The sequence below is a fragment of the Colletotrichum godetiae genome (genome assembly GCF_030913485.1).
Source record: "Colletotrichum godetiae strain CBS 193.32 chromosome Unknown BDP55scaffold_45, whole genome shotgun sequence".
NCBI lineage: Eukaryota > Fungi > Ascomycota > Sordariomycetes > Glomerellales > Glomerellaceae > Colletotrichum > Colletotrichum godetiae.
Window position 1 is genome coordinate 170,694 of NW_026851293.1, and position 24,305 is coordinate 194,998.

The window sequence follows — 24,305 nt, forward strand, 5'->3', positions numbered from 1 at the left end:
CTGCATCATAGGCGAGCTGTGAATGGCCAAAGGACAAGTACATGAGTAAGTACTCCGATGAGCCTACCTACTTGGCCACAGGGATGTTTCCAAGAGAGCATGGTGATGGAGTCAGTGCACTTGACATCGAACTTGATGTATACGCTCCCACAACAAGCTTCTCCGTGATTTCATGGGGCTGTATCAGAGCAGGAAGTATCCGGCTAACGTACAGTCTTAGGTCTCATAGAGACCTGTCTGTCAGGAAGACTTGAATCGTTTAAGAGAACACATGACACAATGCTATCAATAGAAGCTATTATGAGACATGTACTGTTTATGCTTCTTAGACAAATTGTGCTTCAAGTTGAACAAGAACGTTCAGTGTCACAATTTGCTGGTACGCCAAGCAAGCGTGATCATCGGGCTTCAAACGATGGAAACATAATATCATTCCATGTTCGCAATCAGTCGAGGATCTTTGAATTCAACTCAAGGTGATGGTGCAGCTCCCTTAGCTCATTATCTAGACTTTAGGTTCGGAGGCCTTCTTCGGTCGCTTCCGCACCCAGCCCGATCTCTTGTTCGCAATGGTGCTACGAAGTATGTAGCGCACTTCGGACCATCCTTTCTGTTCCTACCCTGCCCCAGATCTGCTGTTACCGGGTATCATTGCGGGCAAAGACTGTCCAGAGGCTAATTAAAGAATGACCTGAAGCAAAGTCGCATCCACCATCAGTCTTTCGACTCCTTTGTGCTTCTAGCGTACCTTCCCGAACCTCAATCCCAACTGCGAAGTAACAACGGTTATCTTAAGTAAGCTCGTGGACTCTGATGTCCTCGATGCCCTTAGGGAAATCCATGGTGCTGAAGTCCGGAACAGTTGCACCAGGGTTGTCGTGGAATCCGAAGCCCGAGGCTCCCGGGGAATAGCTGCTTGTTTGCTGGAAGATTATCGACAGAGGAGCAAGACGCCTCAAAGAGTCTCACGGGTTGAAGTTGTCAAAAGGAAAGAGAAAACAACATTTGACGTGGAATGTGACGAGGAAGAAAAGAGGATTGGAGCTCTCACCCCCTGGTGAGGTGAATTAAGAGCTGAACCTGTCATTTATGGGGAAGGAAGGAAGGCCCATTGACTGGAAGGAATGGTCCGGTAGCTTCCATCACTCCTTGGTGGTGAATCCAGTGAATTTTACATAACACGTGACTCAAGACTTGAATAAATGGAGGTATGTGTATATTCCGGTTGGAAAGGTGAAGTCAATATTCCTGCTGGTTGCTCGGACAGCAGGGTGGCTTAGGTGTATCGATACCCGGCCAGGCAAGGAATCACTGGAAAGCACTGATTCGATTTAGGAACGTCAAAAAGTATAGTTGTGTAAGATATCTGACGATCCTGGGTTCGACAACATCATCAGCCGTAAGCAGTGTTAGCTAGCCGCTCAGGCATCTCTTTATATCGCATGCCCTCTAATTTCAACATAGAGCATAAGAAGTTGCTTTTAAGGTTCTCATATTGAGTTCGAATATTGATCTGTAGGCATTTCCCGCACCTAAGACTCTTCTATCCCCAAGTCTTCAAAGTTGTGGTATAAATAGAGCGATAATAAACAAAAGAGAAATTCGTAAACTTGGGCACATATCACATTTGCAACTCCGAAATTCGAGGCGTTCATAACATAAGGTAACCGAACGGCAGTTCCTCCACTATTAATATCCCATTTTTCTAACCCAGCTTGGTTCAATGTTCTTTCTACTCTAGGCCAAGCCCTTTGTTCCAACACTGAACTTTCAGGCCAACATCGATAACCACATATATAACACCGTGATTCCTAGAGCAACGTGTACCTCTTACACAAGGGGGAGCGCCATCCGGGTAATTATGACTTAAACTTCGGAAGGAGCGTAGTCTTGGTCGTGCCTTCCGTACGTGACTCTTTAATACCCTCATCCGAAGAAACGAGAAGGGTAAATACCCCCCATTCAACTCTATTTCTATCACCAACACAGCAGGCGCCCTCTAGGTCGGGGGTCAGGTCAAAATGTGGCGTGGTGGTGGAATGGTTGATGGTCACCAATTGTTCGCGCCAACCAGCCTACTGGACGACAGGCTCAGCGCATACGAGTACCCAATTTCGAATCCCGGCATGAGCACCAAGAGATGTAGCCCCCTTTTCAGCACCGGGGGGGTGAACTCTTTTATTGTTTCTTCGAGTGGCCCTCACCTACTTAAATGTACTTAATAAAAATTCACGCGTCGGTAGTAAACTCCTCGGGAAGAAAATTACCTGACCAGTAACATCTGGTCAAGCATAAGGCGACAATAATACGTACGCCTAAGAGTTCCGAGCTCCAGTCGTATATCAAGTCTGAAAGCTGTTGTTTGATCCGATTTCGGCGTTAAGAACATGGAACCTCTTCTTCTCCGTGATGTGCACGGCAGAGGGCGGTTCCCCATAGGAAACGGGGCGAGGTAGGACTTATGACCGTGACTAAGCGGAGGAAACACAACCAGACAAGCTCCGATGACATAAGTCACGGAGGACAAATTGGCTCCGGCATGAGCAGATTACAACCTTGTCTGCCGAACCACAGTGCGTCCAACATTTTCAGTGACACGTTCTACGTGATTCAGAAACATGGCGATGCTTGACATCGTTGGTCAGATTGTGTGGTGGAGCACCTGGCTGGGCAGGAGTATTGGGTGAGGCTCCTCATCAGATCGAGACATAACGGATCTCAAGACTAGGGTATCCAGTTATAAGTATGGCGGCTTCCTGCGAAGAAGTTGTGTTGGATGCCCCACGCATTCGCCGTCTGTTTAAATCATTCTTAGCATATTTAATATTCCGCAAAAATGGCCAAAGTTCGCGCCACTTGGGCTCGACTCGCATCTAACGACCGCCTCAGGCGTTCTTCACAGGCAGTGTCGGTGGTCGGTAACCAAGCTTACGTCTTTGGCGGTGAGCTCCTCCCACGAGAGCCTGTAGACAATCAAGTCGACGTTGTCGAGCTTCATTCCGAGAAAGGTATACTCTCAAACCAATCCATACCCAACTCTCACCACTGACGGACCTCCTCCAGCAGACTCGGCCTCGGCCAAGACCATCTCAACCGACACCGAGGCCCCAACTCCGAGAGTCGGAGCGCCCAGCACGGTGCTGAAAGATGCCTTCTACCTCTTCTCCGGCCGCGGCGGTATAGCCATGGAACCTGTTGAGGAAAGTGGTGGCGTCTGGCGATACACCCCGATCCAAGCTCGCTGGGACCTCCTCAAGCCGACCGACGCAAACGCACCACACCCGGCTGGTCGGAGCTACCACTGCACCGCCTCAGACGGTAACAAGACCATCTACGTCCACGCAGGATGCCCAGAGAAGGGCCGCCTCTCTGACTTGTGGTCCTTCGACATCAAGTCAAAGACGTGGAAAGAGATCGCCGCAGCACCTCCCCCAGCACGCGGCGGCGCGTCTATCGCCTTTTCTGGGGGCAACTTGTACCGTATGAACGGCTTCGACGGCACTTCGGAGCAAGGTGGTGCTCTCGATGTCTATGACCCTGCTTCCGCTGCGTGGTCTACGATTTCGTACAAGCCGGATGGCGTTGAGGGTCCCGAGGCACGAAGCGTGTCCGCGCTCGTGGCGGTTGACGTCGGCGGCAAGCCACATCTTGTGACGCTCTTCGGTGAGCGTGATCCCAGTTCACTGGGCCACGCTGGTGCTGGGAAGATGCTCTCGGACGTGTGGGCTTTCGATGTTGGAGGAAGGAAGTGGGAGAAGGTCGTGTTCGAGGGGGATGCGCCACCGCCGAGGGGATGGTTTGATGCGGATGTGGTGGTTGATGGAAGCAAGCAGAGTGTGATTGTACACGGAGGCCTTGCTGAGGATAATTCGAGGCTCGGGGACGTCTGGAAACTCAACTTCGCCTAAAGTGGAGGTTTTTTCTTTTTTCTTCGATAAACAGAGATTGGTATTGCTAGTCACGGTAATATTGAATTGAACTTGATGTTAGGAAGAGGACATGAGGGAAAGTGAATCTACTCAACGTCCTTCACCATCCAGATTGACCCCTTCTCTTTTGTAGGATATACCCGGAATCCCAGCTTCTCGTAGAACGGCACGACCTTGTCGTTCTCGCCACCAACGCCAATATGCACGCCCTTGCCATAGAGCCTGATCCCGCTCGAGCCGCCATGGCGCTGGTCGGCCTCTTTGAGACTCTCGACGAACTTGTCAATCAGCTTTCTTCCCCAGCCTTTCCCCTGCCACGGCTCCAGCAGGTCAATATGCATCGTAGCCTTCCAGTTGCCCCAAAGCTCTTTCCTCTCATCATCAAGCACGAGCCATGTCGGGTTGAAAGCCTGCTGCAAAAGAGCCTCCTCATTCACCTCACCCGTGTCGGGGAAGTTCCATGGTTCTTTCGTCTCGAGACTCTTGGGCTTCCTCCCATCCAGCTCCTTGGAGATCTCAAGGATTTCCTTGATGTACCGCGGGTACGCAGTCGCAAAGTCGTCCACGTTGGGGCAGCCGATGCAGTAGCCGACGCAGTTTCCCTCGCCGTCGTCAAGGATGTGGCATGTCTCAGGTGAGAGGTGAGTGTATTGATGTGTCCATAGGTAAGGCGCGGTCCTGGTCGCTGCTTCGGAGCGCTCGAGGGAGGGTGGTAGCGTAGCGCGGCACTGGGTTAATTGTCAGTCGCTGCAGGACAAAGATAAGCTTCGATAAGAACTTTCGAGACGTACGATATGACCCGTCGCATCAAAGTCAGATGCCCTGTACGGGCGGATGAAAGCCATGGTCGATGAGCTGAGCTGGAATGAGAGCCGTTGAGTTGAAAGTGAAAGGTTGCCGCTCGCAGTGTAGTGATACCGGGGCCTGAATGGCCGGATGGCGGGGTAGCGGGGTAAATCGCTCCGGACTAGACTGGGGAGGATTGACCTGCTGCTGGATTGACATTCGCGAGGCATCTCTAGCCTGCCGATAGCAGCGAAACTCAAGAAATACAGCGCCGTCTATGTTAAAGAGCGATAAATAGCAATGAAGTTGAGAAATAAGGACACCAAGAATATGAGAGCATGAGAATGACGTCGGTCGGAGCTCCTGCTCACCGGTTGCCGTCTAATGAGCTTAGACAGGCAGCTCGGCGCCGAAATAATCACCCCGCATTTCCGTTGTTCAACACGGCTGGCCAACTTCATTAAGCTTCTAGTTCCATGATTCCAAACGGGCCTCTTACGCATCTTATTGTGTCTGATTCTTGTATTATTGGCCCAAAGTGATTGTAGACGGTTTAGTGATGGGGTCTGCTTCTGGGTCTCAGACGGAGACAAAGGCAGACTTCAAAGGAAGGCATGGCAAGGGTTTTTATTTCACACTTCGTGTAAACAGTACGCAGTATCTTCGACCTTTGTTTGAGGTCGAATATATTATCGATGTGTCATGTATCTACATGACTGTCCTGAGGTCGACTTCTTTAGTCCTACAGTTTGAGGCCATATGCTTCAGCCTGTCAAGGGCTACATAAGGCCCAGTGCCCGAGTGTCTAAGCCTCAAGTCCATATCCCTCAGTGCATCTCATCCATCATGTCGCAATCAACACCAACTTACCCAAGAGAACTCCAAGGGTTCGTCTTTCCGAGTCGAGAAGAAGCGCGTCCGCTTCAATGGCCAAGACCAAGTGCGCACCTTCCAGCGTCGCTCGGCTGAACTAATAACTCCTCCCAGAACCCCAAACGTATCCGAGACCGGCTGGGGCTTCGAGAATGATGACTACATCGTCAAACTGCATCTTGAGCAAGCCAGAATCCATAAGCGCTTGTCTAGACACAAGGCAGTCATGGATAGAGACTTTCTCGCCAGGTTGCTTACCCCCGGTACTGAGCTATGCCGGCTGTTGCGGCAGACGCTCTACCAACGAAGGAAGAAGAAAAATGCTTACCTGTACAGACAGAAGAACCGACCATCCCAGAAGCGGCAAGGTAGAGTGCGAGGTAAATGCCGTGTCAAGAAGCTTCACTGGGAGTTTGCGCAGAGGGTCAAGAACCGTCTTCATCAAGGTGGTCAGTACATTATTTCACTGCTTCAACGCGGCTGGAATCTCAACACCAGATACCGGGCCATGTGATGCAGCAATTGAGGTTTGGAACGATTTGTTTTGTCTTTGAATTGTTGCTTAGGTTCTGTAATCTGTAAGAAAATATGAGTGCGTATCAGATGCTCCTTCTAAGTAGCCTAGTAAAATGAGATCTCTTCAAGATACCAGATGTGAATCGGTGTCATATTTGGCTTCTGACTGATCTTTTGCTTAGTTTCTTGTCGTTTCAATAAGCCTCAGTACAAGACGAACCAGATGCGACGCTTTTTACGAAGCTTTTGGTTGAATAAAAGTAATCTGTTGCGTCTTCTGTTCCCCCAGTCGTGAAGCTGAAGAGTTGTCAGCTTAAACGAAGTGCTGTACCAAATATTTACTTACTGTAGTTCACGCAGCAGCGATATTTACCAAGCTTGAATAATTACAAGATTCTTGAGGAAATCTGCTTCAGCATGGGACTCCAACTCGCTCTTTCTTTTCCTCTCGGGATGGGCTTGAGGAAGGTGCGAAGGTGAAATTTGGGAGGCACCTTCCACTTCTCGCCCCTTCCACACAACAAGTGCTACCGAGCTCCCTTCCGTCCTTTCTATTCTCTTCCTCCCACCCTTTTCCTCCCTCAATCACGGAACCTGTTTCTTTCGCACCATCGCCATCCTTTCCTGATCCCTCGGATCCCTCGACAAACACCACAGAGAAGAACAGCCAAACAAATCTAAGCGTCCGTCATACGCTGACCTCCGGTTGCATGCCCTCGATCAGGGAAAGGTAGGAATTGCCCACCCTTCCCAGAGGTGACTGAAGACTGACGAAGCCCATAGCACCAACGAAGCCTTGAGCCTTGCTCTCCCCATTATTCCCAGCCGTACGATGGCGTCGATGTCGAGTCTTCCTCCCGAAATGCTGGGCGAAATTGCCGCATGCTTCCAGAATGACACCTCAATTGGCGAAAACAAGGACCGGATAGCCGACCAGAACACGCTCGCAATCCTTTCCAGAGCATCGAAGTCATTTCAGTCTGTAGCCCAGCCTCTCCTACATCGAAAGATTTACCTCGCTGTCTGGGATCCAGTCGGCGTCAGCATTTTGTCACTGATCAAAGTTCTGCACCATCGGGAGGACCTCCGCTCCAGAGTGGGCCAAGTCCATATACACTTTGAAAGGGCCTTTTCTTGCCGCTTGAAACGCACCATGGATGATATCCGCAACCTCGGCCCTTTCGCTCGAACCATCGGCCGGCCAAACCTCGGCACCGCACTGGAAGAATGTAAAAACAGTTCTCGCTTGTACGATACGGTGTTATCCTCGCTACTCTTCCATCAGCTCCAAGGTGTATCTCAAGTAATGATCACTGGGCTAGATGGCCCCGACTTGAAATACGGCTATGAAGAGTTTGACCAGATTGACAATGCTTGGTCGGTCTTGCCAGCTCTTTTAATCTCACCATCTGAGACACCGGAGGCTTTGCTTCAAAATTTGATTTTTCTTCGTTTGGGCGCCCACATAGGTACGACTATGGATCTCTCACATTTCCACTTGCTCGCTTGTCTGGCACTCAACCTTGAGAATTTTGAAGGGTTCAGATTTGAAAGCCTCCCGGCAGAGGCATTCAACGCTTTCAAAAAGCTCAAGCACCTGACTCTTTGGGAAGCACCTCTCGTGGATGATGTTTCTTCAAATCAGCAAGGGAATTTCGAGATTCCGCCTGGTCTTCATTCTTTTGACTACTTCGTGCGTTCTTCCTGGTTCTCAGATGAACTGAACATATCCCCTATAAAGGTCCGACGGGCGCTTGTGCGACATTCAGATACTCTGTTTACATTTACGTTTGGTTCCACCTGGAAAGTGGAATAGAGGAGGACGGATGGTTCGATACTTTCGGGATGTTCAAAAGACTTGAATACCTTTCGGTGGGTCCAGCGGACTTTGCCAGGAATGACCAGAACGGCTCAGGCCCAAATGCATTCATCAAAACACTCCCTCGATCGCCCCGAAGCCTAACTTTCCTGGACCATCATCATTCGGAACTTCAGGACATTGAATGGCTTGCCCACTCCGTTCAGAAGGGTGACTCTCCGCATCTCGAGAGCTTCACCATTTATTTTACAGACGAAGCGAAGGACTTCGTCTACACTACCTTGGAAGAAATCTGGAATGGGATCGATAAGCCAGAGTTTGAGGAGAATGAAGCTTCGTTCTGTTTCAAAATAGTTTCCTCGAGTGATACGAGAGAATTATGGTGTTATTGGTGATGGACTTTACTGATTCAGTCTTTCGGTTGAACGGTTGGAGTCGCATCACTCTGTCATTTGTCCAGAACCGGGGGCGGATGTCACACGGGCACAGAGGTACACGTGTCAGATGAGGAGCCTTACGCTTTGGAGAACGAACATGACACATTTATCAGCCGTTTTAACTGAATATTGAAGATGACGCCTTGACTGGATTGGCATCAAAGAACTCAATATTGATGGCCAGGGTGACTGGAGAGCTCATCCATGTTGACGCCATTTAACGTAATCAAAGAGGTGGGTTTTACTATCTAGTGTGTATTACTTGTTGCCTATCTAGTAGACACCCACTCATCGCAGTGTTTCAAGTAAAGGTTACATTACATATGCGAATTCATCCTAGTAGACAAAGAGAGTACGAATTAAACAGGAATAGTTATTGCCGTTATATCATTGGATTTCTCTCTCTTAGATAAGAGATTATAAAAATATAGTTAAAAGCACTAGTCAATAAATGGTACGTATATCTTTGGATTTATTTGCTCAATATTCCCTAGAATTTTACCTCTAGCCATCGTTCTCGAGAAGCCCACCTGTCGCAACACTGATACCAGCAGTTACAATGATAATGCCATTGCTTACAGCCAAAACAATCAACTTGGTCTCAGGATCCAAGTCAGGGTTCCAGACAACAGGTCCAGTCATAACAGCAACATCGTAGGCAAGGCGAGTGGTAAACGACAGATACGAGCTCGTCTTCTGATGATTGGCGACCATCTTTCCAATAGATGGAATGAATGGAATGACCCATAGAGCGCTGATAGAATAGTCAATGTACGGAGACACTATCCCGTATAGCTCCTGCTCTCCAACCGATGTCGCGTCAAGAAAACCCTTCAAGAAGGCAAGATCAGTCATCTCACCATCCATCTGGATCTCCCAGGAGTCATGATCTGATCGTGGCTGGATGAAGCTGGGCATGAGAACCATAAGCTTTATCGGAATGCTGACTTGCTTAATGATATCAGGGACCTTTTGCGGCTTTCCTTCTGCCATCAACGGCATCTTCACATCGTTGGTTATAACGCTAAAGCCAAGTCCTGCCATGGCTGCAAACTCGGCCATAATAGTGAAGTTCTTGTAGACGCTGGTGTTGCCGAGCCTGATTTTCCGAAGCGACGCGAAATCGGAAGCCTCGATAATGGCGTCTGTGGAGGCGTTGTTAGGGAATGGGGTGTTTCCGGTGACACTTTGTAAATCAGAGTCGCCGGAACTGCTGCCACAAGATAAACGAGATCCATGATGCTTAACTCCTCGCCTGCAATTGACTTGTATAGCCCAGATATGACGGTAATCGAAATTGGCTTGTTCAACTCCTTGATGACTGCACTCGTGAGGTCTTTCACAATGCCCAATGCTTTGACGACGATATTCTTGGCCGTCTCCAATCCTTTTTTGCCAATGATGGCTATCAGCCTCTTGGCAATCTCAAGAGGAGTTAAGCCGCTAAATGGATCAATGATCTGGGTGTTTATCTGATCAAGGCTCTTTTTAACGATATCTTTCTCGGCCGTAGCTATTCCTTTCAGCTCTTCGAGAACACTAGCCCAGTCGCTACCACCTGCAATTTCAACCGAGGTGGCGGTGGTCTTCGCAATGCTGATATTCGACTTGGCCTCATCTTGGGCGTAGTAGTTCTGAGGCTCGCTGGAACCTAGAGTGCCCGAAGCCTTGCTGTTGCTTTGACCTGCAGTGTCTTGGAGATCAGGAATATCGGCCTAGGAGGTTATTGTCGATTCGAGGGAGTCGATGTTGGTGTTGATAAATTCTTGAAGGACCCCAATCTGTGAGACACCATAGAGTGCATACTTGGTTGCAACATTCTTGATGACCTTATGAGTGCGTACAATATCGGCCCAGTTGAAAACAAAGCCGAGGAAAGCTTTGAGGTCATCAAAGGTGACTTTGAGCTTCGTAAAGACCCATTCTACTGCATATGATACTACGGAGACGCAATCAAGCACAGTACGGTAGATGGCATCCCCAACGTAAACAAGGACTTCATAGACGCCCTTGGCAGCGCGAATAACGAAGTTCTTGGACACTGTTCCACGCAGAATGAAGGATGGAGCGAAACAGTTTACCAGCTTGGACAAAGATGTTCTTGGAAGAAGCGACCACAGCATCGATTATGGAGATACGAGCATCAGGCTGGTGCGGAGGTGTTTGCAAGTTCAAGATCTGTGCTGATATTGAATGCAAATATTAGCATACGACGATGAATGCTTAGCAATGGCTGTCTTACCTAGTGCTGCCGGCTGTACACTGGCGCCGTTCGCAAAGGAAGATGAATGAGGGCTTCCATCAGAGGGAAGAGTACTTGCAACCTTGACCAGCTGTTGAATCGCGGTGGCAGCAGCATCACAATCAGATTGAGAGACATCAAGAGGAATGAGTGATGAAGTTGTGCCATCAGTCCGAGTGATGGCGGCATTTTTGAGGTCATTGCCAGACTGAATTGCTGCAATCCGGGACTTGACCTTCTCAGCCGGGTCAATGTTGAGTAACACTGCGGCCTGATTCGAAATGGTGGCTTTGTACGAGATTGCTGACATGTCCTATGCGGGCTGGACAATGGTTATGATGCCGGTCTCGTCAGAGGGAATCTAGATAGAAGTATTCGGGCTCAATATGCGGTATGCGTCGTTGACATAAACGCCCACAGGGCTTGTGGCCGTTAGAAGAATATCTGTCTTTGCCACGGCGGCGCCAGAGTCATCCAACACACTTAGACGCGTAGTGAAGGAACTGATCTCAAGGATATCGTTCACATCTGTTGCGGGGAGGGGGATGGACCCCGACGCCCAATCACGCGTAACAGGGTCTTGGGTGATCTGTGCCATTTGCTGACCGGTGACATGCGTAAAGAGGGTATTGTTGCCAGCTTTCCTATTCAGGAACAAGGCTTAGTTCTCAATGTGAGACGGAAGACGGACTGGTAACGACCAAGCATCGGGGGACGCTTAAGAACCAGTTTTGCAAGTGGTGTAGAAGAGATCACCCTGTGGACTCTTGCCATACAGAGCAGTTGTCCCATTAATGAACTCGGCAGTCAACTGGGTGACCTGAGCAACCAAATCGGTAGTGACGATCCGCGTTCCTGAAGAGCCATCCTTCTGGTGCTCCGGAGGGTAATAAAATATTCCCTGCTGACCTGGAACAACAGATGGCTATCACCAGCAGTGTTTATAGCGGTTGCAATAGATGTGGCGTTATCTGGTACTACCAACCTGGCGGGTGCTGGCGGATTTTTGGAATTCCAGAAGTCGAACGCAGGGGCGTAGATGAGCTCAAGACGACCGTTGATCTGGCCAAAGGTGTATATGCCCCCCACCCTGTCTTTGAAACGACGGCTCAGACTGCTTTGAATTGTTTCAGAAGTTAGATCAATAGGCAGTGTGTGTTTGTTCCATGCTCGTTTGGATTGAGGCGTGATATAACAACGATCGAGAAGCCGTAGAGTATTAGGCTGTGGCCGAAGGACGTCCACAAAACATGTGAGGGAGCCAGCAGGTGCTCCAGAAGTCGGAAGGGTCATGAGATACACGGAATCGATCCCAAGAGCATCTCGACTAGACGAGCGCCCATTCGCATCAAAGGGAATCGCGCTCCACTGGATACCCAGTCGTCCATCGCTTCGAGACTAGGCATCATCCGTATTGGCATTACCGGTAGACACGAATATCTGGTCCGAGCCTACAATGTCGCCACTACAGCCAGGTCGAAATACAGTGAATTTGGGTTCTGGACCACAGAAAATGACTTGATTACGGCTTGTCTTCCATCTTGTGATGCAAGCAGATTACTGCCCAGGTCGATGCGAGATCAGCCAGTAGGGCTAGCCTGAACTTCACGACAAGCATAGAAATGATTGTCGGAGCCAATGGAAAAAAGGACAGAGATGCCAGAAGCAGTCTGTATGACCTCAAAGCTCTTGCCGGGGCTCATCACCTCGGCTTGCTTCTGGTCCTGCATCCATTCTGACTGAGCGATGAGCTGCATGGCTGTTGGTGAAGTTGAAGAGAGAGTTTGATGAATGAATATTGTCGATGTAGATGTAGAGCATGGGAGATCTTTAGGGAGAGAAAGTAGCTGTCTTATGCTGTTGATCTGCAGCTAACGTAGGTGAAGCACTTTTCATGCCTTTGGTTAGGAATCATCCGTCGACGAGTCGCAGCTGTAAGTAAGCGATGGAATCGGTGCAGCTACAGTGACCCGCATATCACATATCTTGCAGCCGTGTGGAAAGTGCCATAGACCTAGACCTGACTTAGGTATTCTTGTGTGGAGATGGTTCCGGTCTGCGACTATTGCTGTGCGGCCAATCCGTGTGAGATTATAGACCTCTTTCCCGGTCGCCGTGAAACCAGTATCTCAGGTCAGGCCGCCACGAAGATTGTCACCTCAAATCAATGGGATGGTCTCGTACATCTATCTTGTTTCTCGGGTTGACTACCTGCAGCAGCTTGGGGAATGTATGGATGTCACTAAGCCAGATTGTGTCTTTGGAAGTGAAAGGTCTGGTTCAGGAGGCTACATCGAAAAATAATGATGACAAGGAAGTCGAAGAGATGAGCAGGGAAGCAATATCCAAGGGTGATTCAGGATTGAGGCAGAGAGTGAAGGTAACGAAGAACGGGCTCAACGGCCGCAATGAATTGAGCTCCTTTTGAACCACAGATGGCAATGATAGACTTTTTTTTGAGCGGGTGGTTGGTGTTATTGTAGTGTCTCGGAACTTATCCAGAGGCAAGGAATTTAGCAGGCATCATTATGAATCTACAACATCTGATAGACGAAGAAAGTGTATGTCCGCGCCTGAAGGGATCGCGGAATGGCTTACATGTACGAATGACGAACCAAACAGAGGCTCTTATTGGTTTCGTCAGTAATCTGCCCCCTAATCGAGTTACATTTTCCCCCTCTAACAGGTAAATCTCGTCTAAACTGTTGGCGGCAGTGATTTGAACCGTGCGACAAATGAGAACTGGTGGCATCACGTATCGCCCCCCATTTCTCTAGTAGGCCTCAGCAAGTCTTCAAGTAAGTGGCTGAGGGTGCGTTGGCCTTGGCGCACGCAGCGCTGGGTAGCTTGATTCAGATGCCACACTAAGCGCGGGTGGTTATGCTTGTTCTCACTCTGGGGCAAAGATTGTCCAATTGAGAGCCGGCTCTATTCTGGGTGGCTGCGTACGATGGGCTAGACCCTCAGCCCAACGTTGATCCCACCCGGGTGGGTCCTCGAAGGATCGCCAGGCTTCAAAATTAGAGGCTGACATGCAGTAGATAGATTCACAGGCCTTGGAAGCAAGGGTGTCTTTGCTCCGTGTCCGTGTCCGTGTAGGAGCATGTGGCGGAAAGGATCTCTTAAAATCTCTGATCACCTCCTGCTCGCGTGCTCATGTTCACGACTCTCGGGAGACTCTGGATGGAATAGGGTAGGTTCCTTTGTCATGGCTTCGAAAATTGAGTACAGCTCCCTCTCACGGGCCGTATCCGATGAGGACCGGGCCTCTGCCGAAAAGACCACCCCGCAAAGCGGGTCTCTACCGCCGGACGGACAGCTTCACTATGGCGGGACCACGGCCGAACGCATGTTCAGGTTCCAGGACTTCAAGTTTCTCAAGATTTACATCGCTTGCATCTTGGTTTACCTTCTTGCCGCGGTGGCGGCAGTTGTCTGGTCATATCAGGGACCCGCGGTTGACAGAGACTACTACATGCAGCGCGTCTTCCGCACGCCGGACGCCTTGAAGGTCGACCAGCTCTACTCCGGTATCGCGCTTTCAGCACTACTTGCCCCGGCGGGAATGTTGGTCCAATGGATCATGCACGACTTTCGACACCTTCGACTCTTCGCTCTCACGGCGCAGCGGCCCGTTCTCCTGGCGGATTTGGACAAGATAGGGGACGATTCGAGTGCTTGGACGCTACGGATTCTGGGAAAATACTCGTGGTGGTACGCTGTCATGCAGGCCGCCCTCATCGTCATTCGCACTTCGATCGTCCCCGTCGGCACACTGATGCTCACCACAGGAGCATTCTACGAAAACATCACAAGTGTTGATGTTGTAGGAATGCCCATCCTCCCATCGGATGATTCCTCCGTTACGAGGTTAGCCAATGCGATGGGGTGGAACGGGCAGGGTACCTTCAAGCAAACTCTCGATGACAACGATAACTTCCTCTCGCGAACCGTCTATACCTTTGTCGGAAACATTGTCAGTCAAAGTGCCCTCGTCGACGTCTTCTCGGGCGTCATTGGTCCCATCCCGACACATAACCTGACCTTCAACGTCAACACAACCTACCACGGCTTAGTCCTGTACCACTGGGACGCTAATTGCGAAGCCGCTGCCGAAATACCGTTCACCACCTCTCTCAACGGCGCGAACGCTTCCTACACCTTCACCCTCCCCGATTCCAGTAACCAGACAATCGACGTTACCCCCAAGAAGCAGGAGTCGCAAAGCCTGCGCCTCTGGAACAGCGCAGCCAATACCTCCATCAACGAGGTCCCCATTGGCGGCACCACATACTTCATCTCCGCGGGCCCTTCTTCATCCCTCAAGGCCGAGACTCTCACCAACGATAGCAGCCTCACACAGACGGCCGAGGGCCACTGGATCTCCCGCAGCAAGTGCACACCTGAGTTCACATGGGAAGTCGGTGCTTGCACGTTTAACGGAACGTTGATGACGGACTGTGTGGGCAACCCGGGATCAAACACCACAGCCATCGACACAGCTGCACTAGACGTGCTGAAGGACTACATGACAGCCATCCCCTGGTGGATCTTCCGCGAACAACTCCAAATCGTCGATAAAACGATTGATACCCTCTACGCGATCCCCACTGCAGAAGACTGGGGCCACTTCTTCGGCAACATCGCACAGTCCATCGCCGCGATCTCGACGGCTGGGTACTTTGGCACCGCTACCGTGCCCGTGATAGCGAGGGTTAAGGAGGACGTGTACATAATGCGGACCGTGGTGCTGTGGATCGTATTGGCGATGCTAAGCGTCGTCTTCTCTGTCAGTTGTCTGGATATCTGGAGGAGCAAGTCGCGTGGTCTGCCGTTCCGAGCGGCGACGTTCTTGGCTATCGCGAATGCCGTCAGGGGGCCTTGGTGGGATCAGGAGCTGCATGGAAGCTGCGCTGCTGATGAGTTGACTATGCAGAAGAGGAGCTCGGCATCGGTCATGTTTGGGGTCGATGCGAATAACTCGTATCATCTTGGTTTGTTGCCAGCGGTTCTGCCGATTCAGCGGGATAGACCGTATTTCGGCATTGGGAGGCGCAAGGGACGTGATACATCATAGGCGACACCAGGGCGACATCTAATACTCAACTTGCTGTGAGGCATTGACATTCATATATGTTCTCGTCATGTTTGGCTTCTCCATCCCACTCCGCCACGCGCGCCTAACTCCAGTCCTCACAACCCAAGCCTCCCAAAAGTAACTCCTCCAAAACACCATCTAGGCATCTACAGCCGTACCGTTCATCAGAATCACTTGCGAACTTCCCCCAGAGGGATTTCCATTCCGTGACGTCCGCTGTACTTGGAAACCTCGGCAGGTCTCCAGCCACCGCGCTGCAAGAGACCCTCGTCCTCTAGGCGGAATACTTCAACCTTGAGCGGACGACAGCACTTGATCATCTCCTCCTCGCTGTCCTCGCCGAAGCCCCAAAGCGAGAGGTCACCACCAGGGCAAGTGCCTATGATAACAGTCAGTTGTGTGTTCAGAGCCGCATCATGGCTCCGTCAACCCGGAATACTGGAGTCCATGTCGTCGCAGCGCAGACAAAAAGCTTCCCATAACAGGGGGCGACACTTACTCAAAGCCATCAAAAGATCCTGTTCCGCCAGGAACTCGATATGATCTCCAGGCTGCGCCGGGCATGGGTTCATAAAGTACCGTCCCTGCTCATCCAATCCCGTCACTTGGAAAATGTTAATCACATCATGGACGTCCTGCTCAATCAGACCGTACGGCAACACGGCGCGTGTCAAGTTAGAATGGCATTGGAAGTTGTAGTTGCCGCCACTGAGAACCGTGTTGATGTACGGATCGCAGCGTGTGCCGAGGAGGTCGTGCACGCGTCCACCGTGCTCGTCCTCGCCGTACCAGTCCAACGAGTCCTTGATGATGGTGGCCAGGGGTCGCATGTAAGGTAAATTAGACCAGAGCCGGTCGCCTGTCGAAACGTGGCTGGCGTGGAGTTGCTTCGTGCGGCTCGCCCAGAAGCGTTCGCGGGGGTTGTGCGCGTTCCAAATGTTCAAGTCACCTGCGGCCGGAATAAGCCTCTCTCTCTCTCTCTTTCGTCTTCTTTCAAGATAAGATGGGCTTCGTTCCATACCGACTTGAGGACCCTCTGGGGTGCTAATCCTCACGATTGATCCGGCGGGTGCTTTCCATGCTCTTCCGGACCGGATCGGCAGTGTAAATTCTTCGACCAACACTCGCTTCGCCTGTTGCGCTGATCCGTACAACTCCTTATCGACGGTGAGCACCGAGCCGGCGGTCGGGAGATAAGCCGGAACGGGCTTCGGGATCGGCTTCCGATCTTTGAGACGCTGCGCGGGATCCATGTCGGCGGCTGACATCTTGTAACTTCTGTCGACGTTTCAGTCGAGTAGGGGAGAGAATGAAAGTTGGCAGAGCAACACCTTGAGTAGGAAGAAACTTGAGATTAGCCTGTGCAAACTAAAGGGAAGTCGACTGAAGTCCTTATATCATTCATTGTGCTTACGGCATCCCGACTCCATGAACCGGTCGAACCCCGCTACTCTAGAGGACTTTGGCGACCAAAGTTCCTTACGTAAAGCCACACTTTATAGGTGATTGAGGCAAGAGACTCCGACACTGAGTTGACGGCCGATGCCGGTCCTCCACATGTGCTGTCTCCACACCTCCAAGGTCGGTATCTGTCTGCGAAATGCGCTTGTTATTAAAACTGTGTAAAGCATCCGTACCAAAGGATATATCCTGTGAGAACAAGACTTGCGCCAGCTTGACTGGAATAATCGCTCTTTCAACTAGAGTTTTTCGAAATTCATTCTATCAAAGGAAGGATTGCAGTTTACTATGGACACATAGACAGGGAAAACATGAAGTAAGTGGAGCACGATCGCGAATTCATCGCCTTGCATCGGTCGTCAACTAGATCCAAAAACAAAAATCGGAATGGCCCACATTGTGAGCTGCGAATTGCCTCGTGGCGGAATCGAACCGCCGATCTTCTCATGTCACTAATACTAGTGAGACGCTATACCACTTAGCCAACAAGGCTTGGAGTCTGCAAGGGAATGGGTAGCTAAGGACCTGCCGAGTCAGGAAGGAGATGGCTCGGTGGGCCACGACTGACGACCGACACCAGGACGACGGCAGATGAGGTCAAGCGAAGTATCGTCAGTTTCAGGAGTTGCAATGGCTTGCTTTGGATTTACTGATGGGAATAAGAAGCAAATGTTGGGGATCTGATAGCCTTATATGGAGTTGAAACATCAAGATTAAATGCAAGACTCAAAGCTTCGGATAGATTTTCGTGGCCGAGGGCCATAAAGTCATATTTAATTCAAGCCTTGAACGTTCTTCATGATTAGGGATATCTTTAAATTGTGTCTTGAACGCATCCTGTTGTCAGAAACTTTGAGGAATTAAAGGAGTCCAGAACGAAGTGTCACTTCGGTTACTATCTTTGGAAACATTAGTCAATTTGATAAGATTCTTCAGCCTTGAATATTACAATGCTCATGGAAATCTACAGGACAATTCCAAAGAAACATGGAGGGCTTCTAATGGACATCCTTTCGGTCATACGACATGAAGTTTTGTGTGGAATCATCGATACTTCAAATCTTACTTGAAGACTGGTCCTTCTGTTTCATTTGGGAGCAGCCCTGAACCCTCAACTTGACAACTTTGGTACCGACATGGCTTGCCTCGAGTGAGCATGCTCGAAGCTTTTCCAACGCTGCTTGCTTCCTATTACATTGATTCATGTATACGCTGGAAGCCTGAACTTTACACAAAGCTCACGGATCAATGTTGTTCGGGAACTATGAGAACGAAATTAAGGTGAGTCATGCGTTATCGCAGTCCTGATATTTTGGGTCATCCCACTGTTCTTCAGATGATTGTACCAGAAAAGCCGTAGCCTCTGTGCACGAGACTTGTTACGAGATTGGTGTGCTAAAAGCAGCTAGAAATCATTTTCACGGCTGCAAATGTATTGTTGAGAGGCGTAGCTCCTCTAACGTTCTACTCATTGCACCCCCCTCCACTGGCTTTATTTTCAACGGAAAAGGAAAAGAATAGAAAGTGTATACATCTCCATACTGGGAAGTCATAGCTGCGCCATACCAACAAGCATCGAGCCCAGGCTGCTGCCTCAACAGAGTTTACTCTTACTAAACGAAGCTTGCGTTGTCCGTCACGTTACCCCTCTTCGGAGTCCAGACCGCTCTCCTGCATGCTTGCTCAAGAACATCGAATGGATAGACAGGCTCTTATCGACTGCATACGCCAACGACGCCTCCTGCCTCATCATCAAGCTCTCAAGAACTACTCCTGCTTGCCTGGAGTACCTTACTTACACGTCAACTTCCCTCTCGCCTAATTTTTCTTGGCATCTGCTGTTAGTGAATGAGTGAGCCTACCACCAAATTACTAACAGCCGAAAACTCTTCACCTCCCCTTGCCGGAGCCCGCATCCGCGATGGCCTCACAGCCGCCGTCGGGCACCGGACTGATGTCGGCCGACCAAGCCGACCCCGAACCAGGCTCCGGGACACCTCCGGAGCCGAACCCCACCTCAAGAGCTAAGCGACGCCGCGACGCCGAGGCACAGCCGACCCGGCCCAGCCTAACGGGAAGCCAGCTTGATGCCACCACCGACGCCCCTACCTCGGCCGAGGGGCCCGCAGCCTCTACCGCATCTGCTCCGAGCGGATCTGCCACAGGGTCCGTCTTGACAGCCCTTGCAGAAGAAGCTAGACAGTACGAGGCACGGAAAGACGTCTTTCTGACCATTGCACGGTCCGTCGACAGCGTTGTCGCCAGCTTTGACGGTTCTAGAAAGCAGATCGCGAAAGAAGCCACTGCCTATGTCATTCAAACCCTCAAGAGACTGATCAATCACGAGACAAGCCCAATAGCGGCCCGGAGTTGGGCGGCTGTCGTCGCACCGATGGCGGGCAACACCACTGCGGCGACCCGGAGCGGCCAGAGCTGCCAGAGCTCTGCCCGCCCGAAGGCCACACTCCCCGCCGAGGATCAGCCGCAGGCGCAGCCGAAGGAGGACCTCCGCATCTTTGCCCGCGTCCCGGAAGAAAGCTTAGCGGCCGCTCGGAAGATCGCACCGTTCGCCGTACGACAGATCGTCTGTAAGGCCGTTGGCCTGGGGCTAGCGGACCTTCCCCACGTCTACCATATCAGCACAGGTTACTCTCTGAAGCCGCGAAACAAGCAAATACAGGAAAGACTACTTGCAAGTAAGGCAAAGCTGGCGGAATGCCTCGGCGCCCACCAGGTCGAGACGCCTATCAAGTGGTACACTTACGTTGTGCCGCGATGCCCAACAAAACTACACAGCATTGGCGGGGACGTCCTGGACCCAGCCACACTCGTTGAAGATGAGGTCTTCGCACAGACAGGACAGAAGCCTGTCCTTGCTCGACCGTCCCGCCTTGGGCCCAACCCAGTCACGAACGAAATATCTTGGCTCATATCATTCACATCAGAGGTCACGCCCTTCAGGCTCTTCAACCAAAGCGGCAGATCTCTGCCCGTCAAGAAACGAAGGACGCTCATCCGACACGACCCCGGCTGCCAGGGCTACCACTCCAACCGGTTCTGCGGACGACGACCGATCTGCAGCAACTGCGGAAGACCTTCCGATTCACACGAAACGGGACCCTGCATGGCCAGGCCCCAATGTGCCAACTGCTGCGGCCCCTTCCAAGCCAGCCACACAGACTGCCCAGCGAGGCCCTCGGCCGTAAACGGCGTCGTCTCCCTTCCCGGTCGAAAGGAGCGGGCTCGGATCCGGAAGGCCGGCCAGAAAGCATCGGACACTCTGTACAAGGCTACTCGATCCGACAGTAGCCAGGAGGCGGCAGGCGTCCCTACCTCCACCAGCCAGAACCAGCAACCCGGCGCCAAGCGCGCGCGCACGAGAACGCCCTCCGCAAGCTCGATCGTTTGCCTCGGTGACGGAAGCACTGACAGCAGCAGCATGGATGAAGACGAGGCGGACGAAGGCGAAGGCGAAGACTCCCCCGACAACACCTCCATCGACCGTCCCGTGCTACCCATGCCAAGCAGGAGCCAACGGGCAGCACAGAAGCCAAACTACAACGTCGCGAATGCCTACACCCACCTCGAACTCGACTCGGAGACGTAAGCCGAGAGCGGCGACCCCACGGATGCTACGCGTTGCGCAGGGCAACGTCGGAAAGATCTCCCCGGCGCACACGGCTTTCCTGCAGCTCTGCTGGGAGGCTCAGATAGATGTGGTCCTCGTCCAGGAACCCTGGACGGGCTGGAAGGACGGAAACGTGCAACTGAACACGCACCCGGGTTTCGACTCTTTCGTCCCGGTCGACTTCTGGGACAGCGAAGGAACCAGACCAAGAGTATTGACCTACACACGCAAAGGGATAGGGATGACGGTGGAGCAGCAGAGGCCTGTCCACACGAGAGACGTACTGTGGCTGGTGGTCGACAAAACGACGACTATCGTCAACGTGTACAGACAACCCCGCGACCCCCACAGCCGCACAACAGGGATACTGCTAGAACTCAAACCCCCGGAGCGAGCTTTGATCGCGGGTGACTTCAACGCGCATCACTACTCTTGGGAGCCCGGGACGAGGAACGGGAACCGGGGAGATGACATCGCAGGCTGGGCAGACGGCCACAATCTCTCTCTTATCAGCGAAGTTGGGGTGGCAACCCAGGATTGCGGACATGTCCTGGACCTGGCTTTCTCTAATATCCCTTTTGCGCACGCGCAGGTCAGCCCACAGCTACACCCGGGAGCTGACCACGAGGCCATCGTGGCCGTCATACCACTACTCAAACGCCCAGTGTCACAGGGAGAGGGCCACCCGCAGCCACGGCCACTGTCAGTGCCCGACTCGGCGCTGCCTCGGCTGAGAGACCTGATCGAAGGGGGGCTAGCTGCGATGCCCAATCTGGGGGATCAACCTACTCCGGAAGACCTGGACGGGCAGGCAAGTCACATCGTCGAGCTCTTCTCCCGAGCCATTGAGGCGGTCGGCAAGAAGAGAGGAAAACATGGTAAAGGCGCGGCTTGGTGGACGGAGGAATGCGCAGAGGCCCACAGAGCATACCGTGCTGCCCGCAACCAACAAGCCTGGGAGACGGAGCAAGATGCGCACCTTTATCTAATGGAGAAACGAAAGGCGTTCCTGAGCACGGTGAGGAAGGCTAAGCGAGCATACTGGGCCGGAAAGATCGATGGAGTCGCTTCAGACCGGGACCTGTACCAGATCATGGGTTGGCGGAAGGCGAGCCTACTGACCAGAGCACCCCCATTGGTTGTGGACAACCAGACGATCGAGGATACTAACGAAAAGGCTCAAGCGCTTCGGGGAGCCCTTCTCGACAGGTTTAGTGCGGAAGATGACGCACCGGGTGACCCGTTTGACGTACCCGTCGTCCCGAGGCGAGCGATTACTTGGCAGGACAATGTTAGCGGAGAAGAAGTGAAGACGGCCACCTTAACAAAGACAACGACCCCTGGTGTGGACGGCATCACAACACGCCTCCTCCAGGCATGCTGGGATGTCATCTCGGAACCGGTCAGGCAGCTATTCCAGTCCTGTATGCGGGCCGGCCACTTTCCTCTGCCCTTCCGCAGAGCTGAGGTGGTCATGATCCAGAAGGCCGGCAGGGATGCCTCCAAGCCCGGGTCCTGGCGGCCGATCGCGCTCCTCTCGTGCCTGGGCAAGGGACTAGAGCGACTGATAGCCAGAAGGATGGCGTCCCTGGCGATTGTCGAGCGCATCATCAGTCCGCAACAGATCGGGGCTCTACAAGGCAGGTCAGCCGTCGATCTGACGACCTGCCTCACCCACGACATCGAGATGGCCCTCCTAAAAGGACTCACGGCGACACTTCTGACTATGGACGTAAAAGGGGCGTTCGACTCCGTCCTTCGGAACCGGCTCGTCATTAGACTGCGTCAGCAGGGATGGCCACATGGCCTGACCAGACTGATCTTTAGCTTCTGCTGCAACCGCACCGCTAGAGTCCGACTGGAAGAAAGCACAACGGAGTACTTCCCGCTGTCATGCGGGCTGCCTCAGGGGTCACCACTATCTCCCATTGCCTTTCTGCTCTACATCGCAGAGATACTTGAAGACGACCCGAACGCGCGATTCGGGTACGCGGACGACATCGCCACTCTGGCCATCAGCCCCTCCCTGGAGAGCAACGTCGCAATACTCAACCGAAGCGCAGCCGGCATTCTCAGATGGGGCTTGGAGAACAAGGTCTCCTTTGACCCGAGCAAGTGCGAGGTCATCCACTTTACTAGGAAGCACGGCCAGCCAGCGGAGCTGCCAGAGGTCCGGGCGGGGGATTTGGTGGTCAAGGCCTCGACGAAACCTGTACGCTGGCTGGGTGTCTGGTTCGACAAGAGACTGTCCTTCCGGCACCATGTCGACGCAAAAGTAGCTGCAGCAAAGAGGGCAGCTCAACATCTGAGACAGCTTACGAACACAAAGAGGGGACTCCCAGCGGCCGCCGTGCGAAAAGCCGTCGTCTCCTGCGTACTGCCGATCGCGCTCTTCGGCGCCGAAACATGGTACGCAGGTATCACGAAGCCGGCTTCGAGACGCCAAGCGGAGACAGACACGAATCCGCCTCTCCAAGGAAGACCCGTCAACACAGGCCAAAAGGGGCTCGTGCAGAAGATCGACAGCGTCATTACAGCGGCAGCAAGGGCCGTTCTGCCTGTCTGGAGGACAACGCCAACCAGTAGCCTCCTCCGAGACGCCGGCTTACCGTCAGCCAAAGTCGCCTTAGAGGGCGTCCGCTTACGGGCCGCAGTCCGACTACAGAGGATTGATCGCCGACACCCGCTAGTCGCGCGGCTCTCCCAGCAGGGACAGCAACAGACGAGACTACAACGGACGGCTGAACTTCTGCCAAGATGCGGAAGACCAGCGTTCCTTCAATCACAGTACCTGCCAAGCTCACAGGATCAGATAGTAGTTCAATGCAAAGAAGAGGCTGCGAAAGCTTTCGAGCGCTGGCTAAAGACAGTACCGGAAAGCCATATGATCGTCTTCTCGGACGGCTCCAGGGCGACGAACGGAGCCGTGGGGTACGGCTTCGTCATCTACCGAGACTCCAAACGCATAGCACAAGGGTGCGGCCGACTCGGACTAGCAGAAGTGTTCGACGCCGAGGTCGAAGGGGCGCGAACCGGCCTCAGAAGGGCTCTGCTCACCAATCGCGGTCATCCAATCCACATATGTATCGACAACACCAGCGTTATACAAGGCATCCGCGGCAAGGCGCCGGACTCGTCACAAGACGCGTTCCTCGAAATCCAAGAAGCGGCCAGGATATTTGATATACGGACGCACTGGTCCCCGGGACACCAGGGCATCGAAGGAAACGAGGCCGCGGACCGGCTGGCCAAAGAAGGAACGACACTGCCGGCGCGGATGGGTCAAATGGCAACACTAGCGGGCATCAAGCGGCTTGCAAGGGAAAAATTACAAAGCCAGCACAGGAGATGGTGGTATAAAGAGCGAAGGCCGCGGTACGCGGACTTGGGGCTTGAGGCAGCTCTGTCCAGCCCTCCTGAACTGGCCTTGCCGCGGGCTACGTTACATCACCTGCTGGCGGCACGATCGGGTCACGGGGACTTCGAGCAATATCACCGACGTTTCAACCACGACGA

At 52.3% G+C, this 24,305-nt stretch overlaps 6 protein-coding genes and 1 non-coding gene across 7 annotated transcripts; 3 read left to right on the forward strand and 4 right to left on the reverse strand.

Annotated features, from left to right (window-relative positions):
- Positions 1–2,836: 2,836 nt before the first annotated feature.
- On the forward strand, positions 2,837–3,908 carry BDP55DRAFT_560178 (kelch repeat protein; the record flags this gene model as incomplete). The annotated part of the gene is made up of 2 exons (XM_060569964.1): positions 2,837–3,008; positions 3,067–3,908. The coding sequence occupies 2 exons, from the start codon at positions 2,837–2,839 to the stop codon at positions 3,906–3,908; spliced, it is 1,014 nt and encodes a 337-aa protein (XP_060425620.1).
- Positions 3,909–4,015: 107 nt separating this feature from the next.
- BDP55DRAFT_696710 (acetyltransferase) lies at positions 4,016–4,774 on the reverse strand (the record flags this gene model as incomplete). Its single annotated transcript, XM_060577601.1, has 2 exons — positions 4,016–4,657; positions 4,721–4,774. The coding sequence occupies 2 exons, from the start codon at positions 4,772–4,774 to the stop codon at positions 4,016–4,018; spliced, it is 696 nt and encodes a 231-aa protein (XP_060425621.1).
- A 2,162-nt stretch (positions 4,775–6,936) lies between these two features.
- Positions 6,937–7,984, forward strand: BDP55DRAFT_718785 (uncharacterized protein; the record flags this gene model as incomplete). The annotated part of the gene is made up of 1 exon (XM_060578419.1): positions 6,937–7,984. The coding sequence occupies one exon, from the start codon at positions 6,937–6,939 to the stop codon at positions 7,918–7,920; it is 984 nt and encodes a 327-aa protein (XP_060425622.1). The 3' UTR covers positions 7,921–7,984.
- An 880-nt stretch (positions 7,985–8,864) lies between these two features.
- BDP55DRAFT_635690 (uncharacterized protein) lies at positions 8,865–12,359 on the reverse strand (the record flags this gene model as incomplete). Its single annotated transcript, XM_060572803.1, has 9 exons — positions 8,865–9,573; positions 9,609–10,075; positions 10,136–10,401; positions 10,442–10,543; positions 10,603–10,915; positions 11,021–11,246; positions 11,379–11,479; positions 11,512–11,970; positions 12,282–12,359. The coding sequence occupies 9 exons, from the start codon at positions 12,357–12,359 to the stop codon at positions 8,865–8,867; spliced, it is 2,721 nt and encodes a 906-aa protein (XP_060425623.1).
- Positions 12,360–13,695: 1,336 nt separating this feature from the next.
- BDP55DRAFT_675527 (uncharacterized protein) lies at positions 13,696–15,721 on the forward strand. The gene has a single exon (XM_060575753.1). The coding sequence runs from the start codon at positions 13,706–13,708 to the stop codon at positions 15,677–15,679; it is 1,974 nt and encodes a 657-aa protein (XP_060425624.1). The 5' UTR covers positions 13,696–13,705; the 3' UTR covers positions 15,680–15,721.
- Positions 15,722–15,774: 53 nt separating this feature from the next.
- BDP55DRAFT_288468 (uncharacterized protein) lies at positions 15,775–17,146 on the reverse strand. The gene is made up of 3 exons (XM_060566534.1): positions 16,722–17,146; positions 16,200–16,649; positions 15,775–16,079 (listed from the first exon to the last, which is right to left on the reverse strand). The coding sequence occupies exons 1-3, from the start codon at positions 16,966–16,968 to the stop codon at positions 15,871–15,873; spliced, it is 906 nt and encodes a 301-aa protein (XP_060425625.1). The 5' UTR covers positions 16,969–17,146; the 3' UTR covers positions 15,775–15,870.
- Positions 17,147–17,573: 427 nt separating this feature from the next.
- On the reverse strand, positions 17,574–17,653 carry BDP55DRAFT_t271. Its single transcript has one exon. It is a non-coding gene; the product is annotated as a tRNA-Thr (tRNA).
- Between the last annotated feature and the right edge of the window lie 6,652 nt (positions 17,654–24,305).

Excerpts from the sequence above, each read along its gene's own strand:
- BDP55DRAFT_288468 (XM_060566534.1), bottom strand. The coding sequence starts at position 16,968 with ATGTCAGCCGCCGACATGGATCCCGCGCAGCGTCTCAAAGATCGGAAG. Across the intron at positions 16,650-16,721 it reads CCCAGAGGGTCCTCAAGTCG|GTGACTTGAACATTTGGAAC; the intron begins GTATGGAACGAA and ends TTCCGGCCGCAG. Across the intron at positions 16,080-16,199 it reads GGATCTTTTGATGGCTTTGA|GCACTTGCCCTGGTGGTGAC; the intron begins GTAAGTGTCGCC and ends CTGTTATCATAG.
- BDP55DRAFT_675527 (XM_060575753.1), top strand. The coding sequence starts at position 13,706 with ATGTGGCGGAAAGGATCTCTTAAAATCTCTGATCACCTCCTGCTCGCG.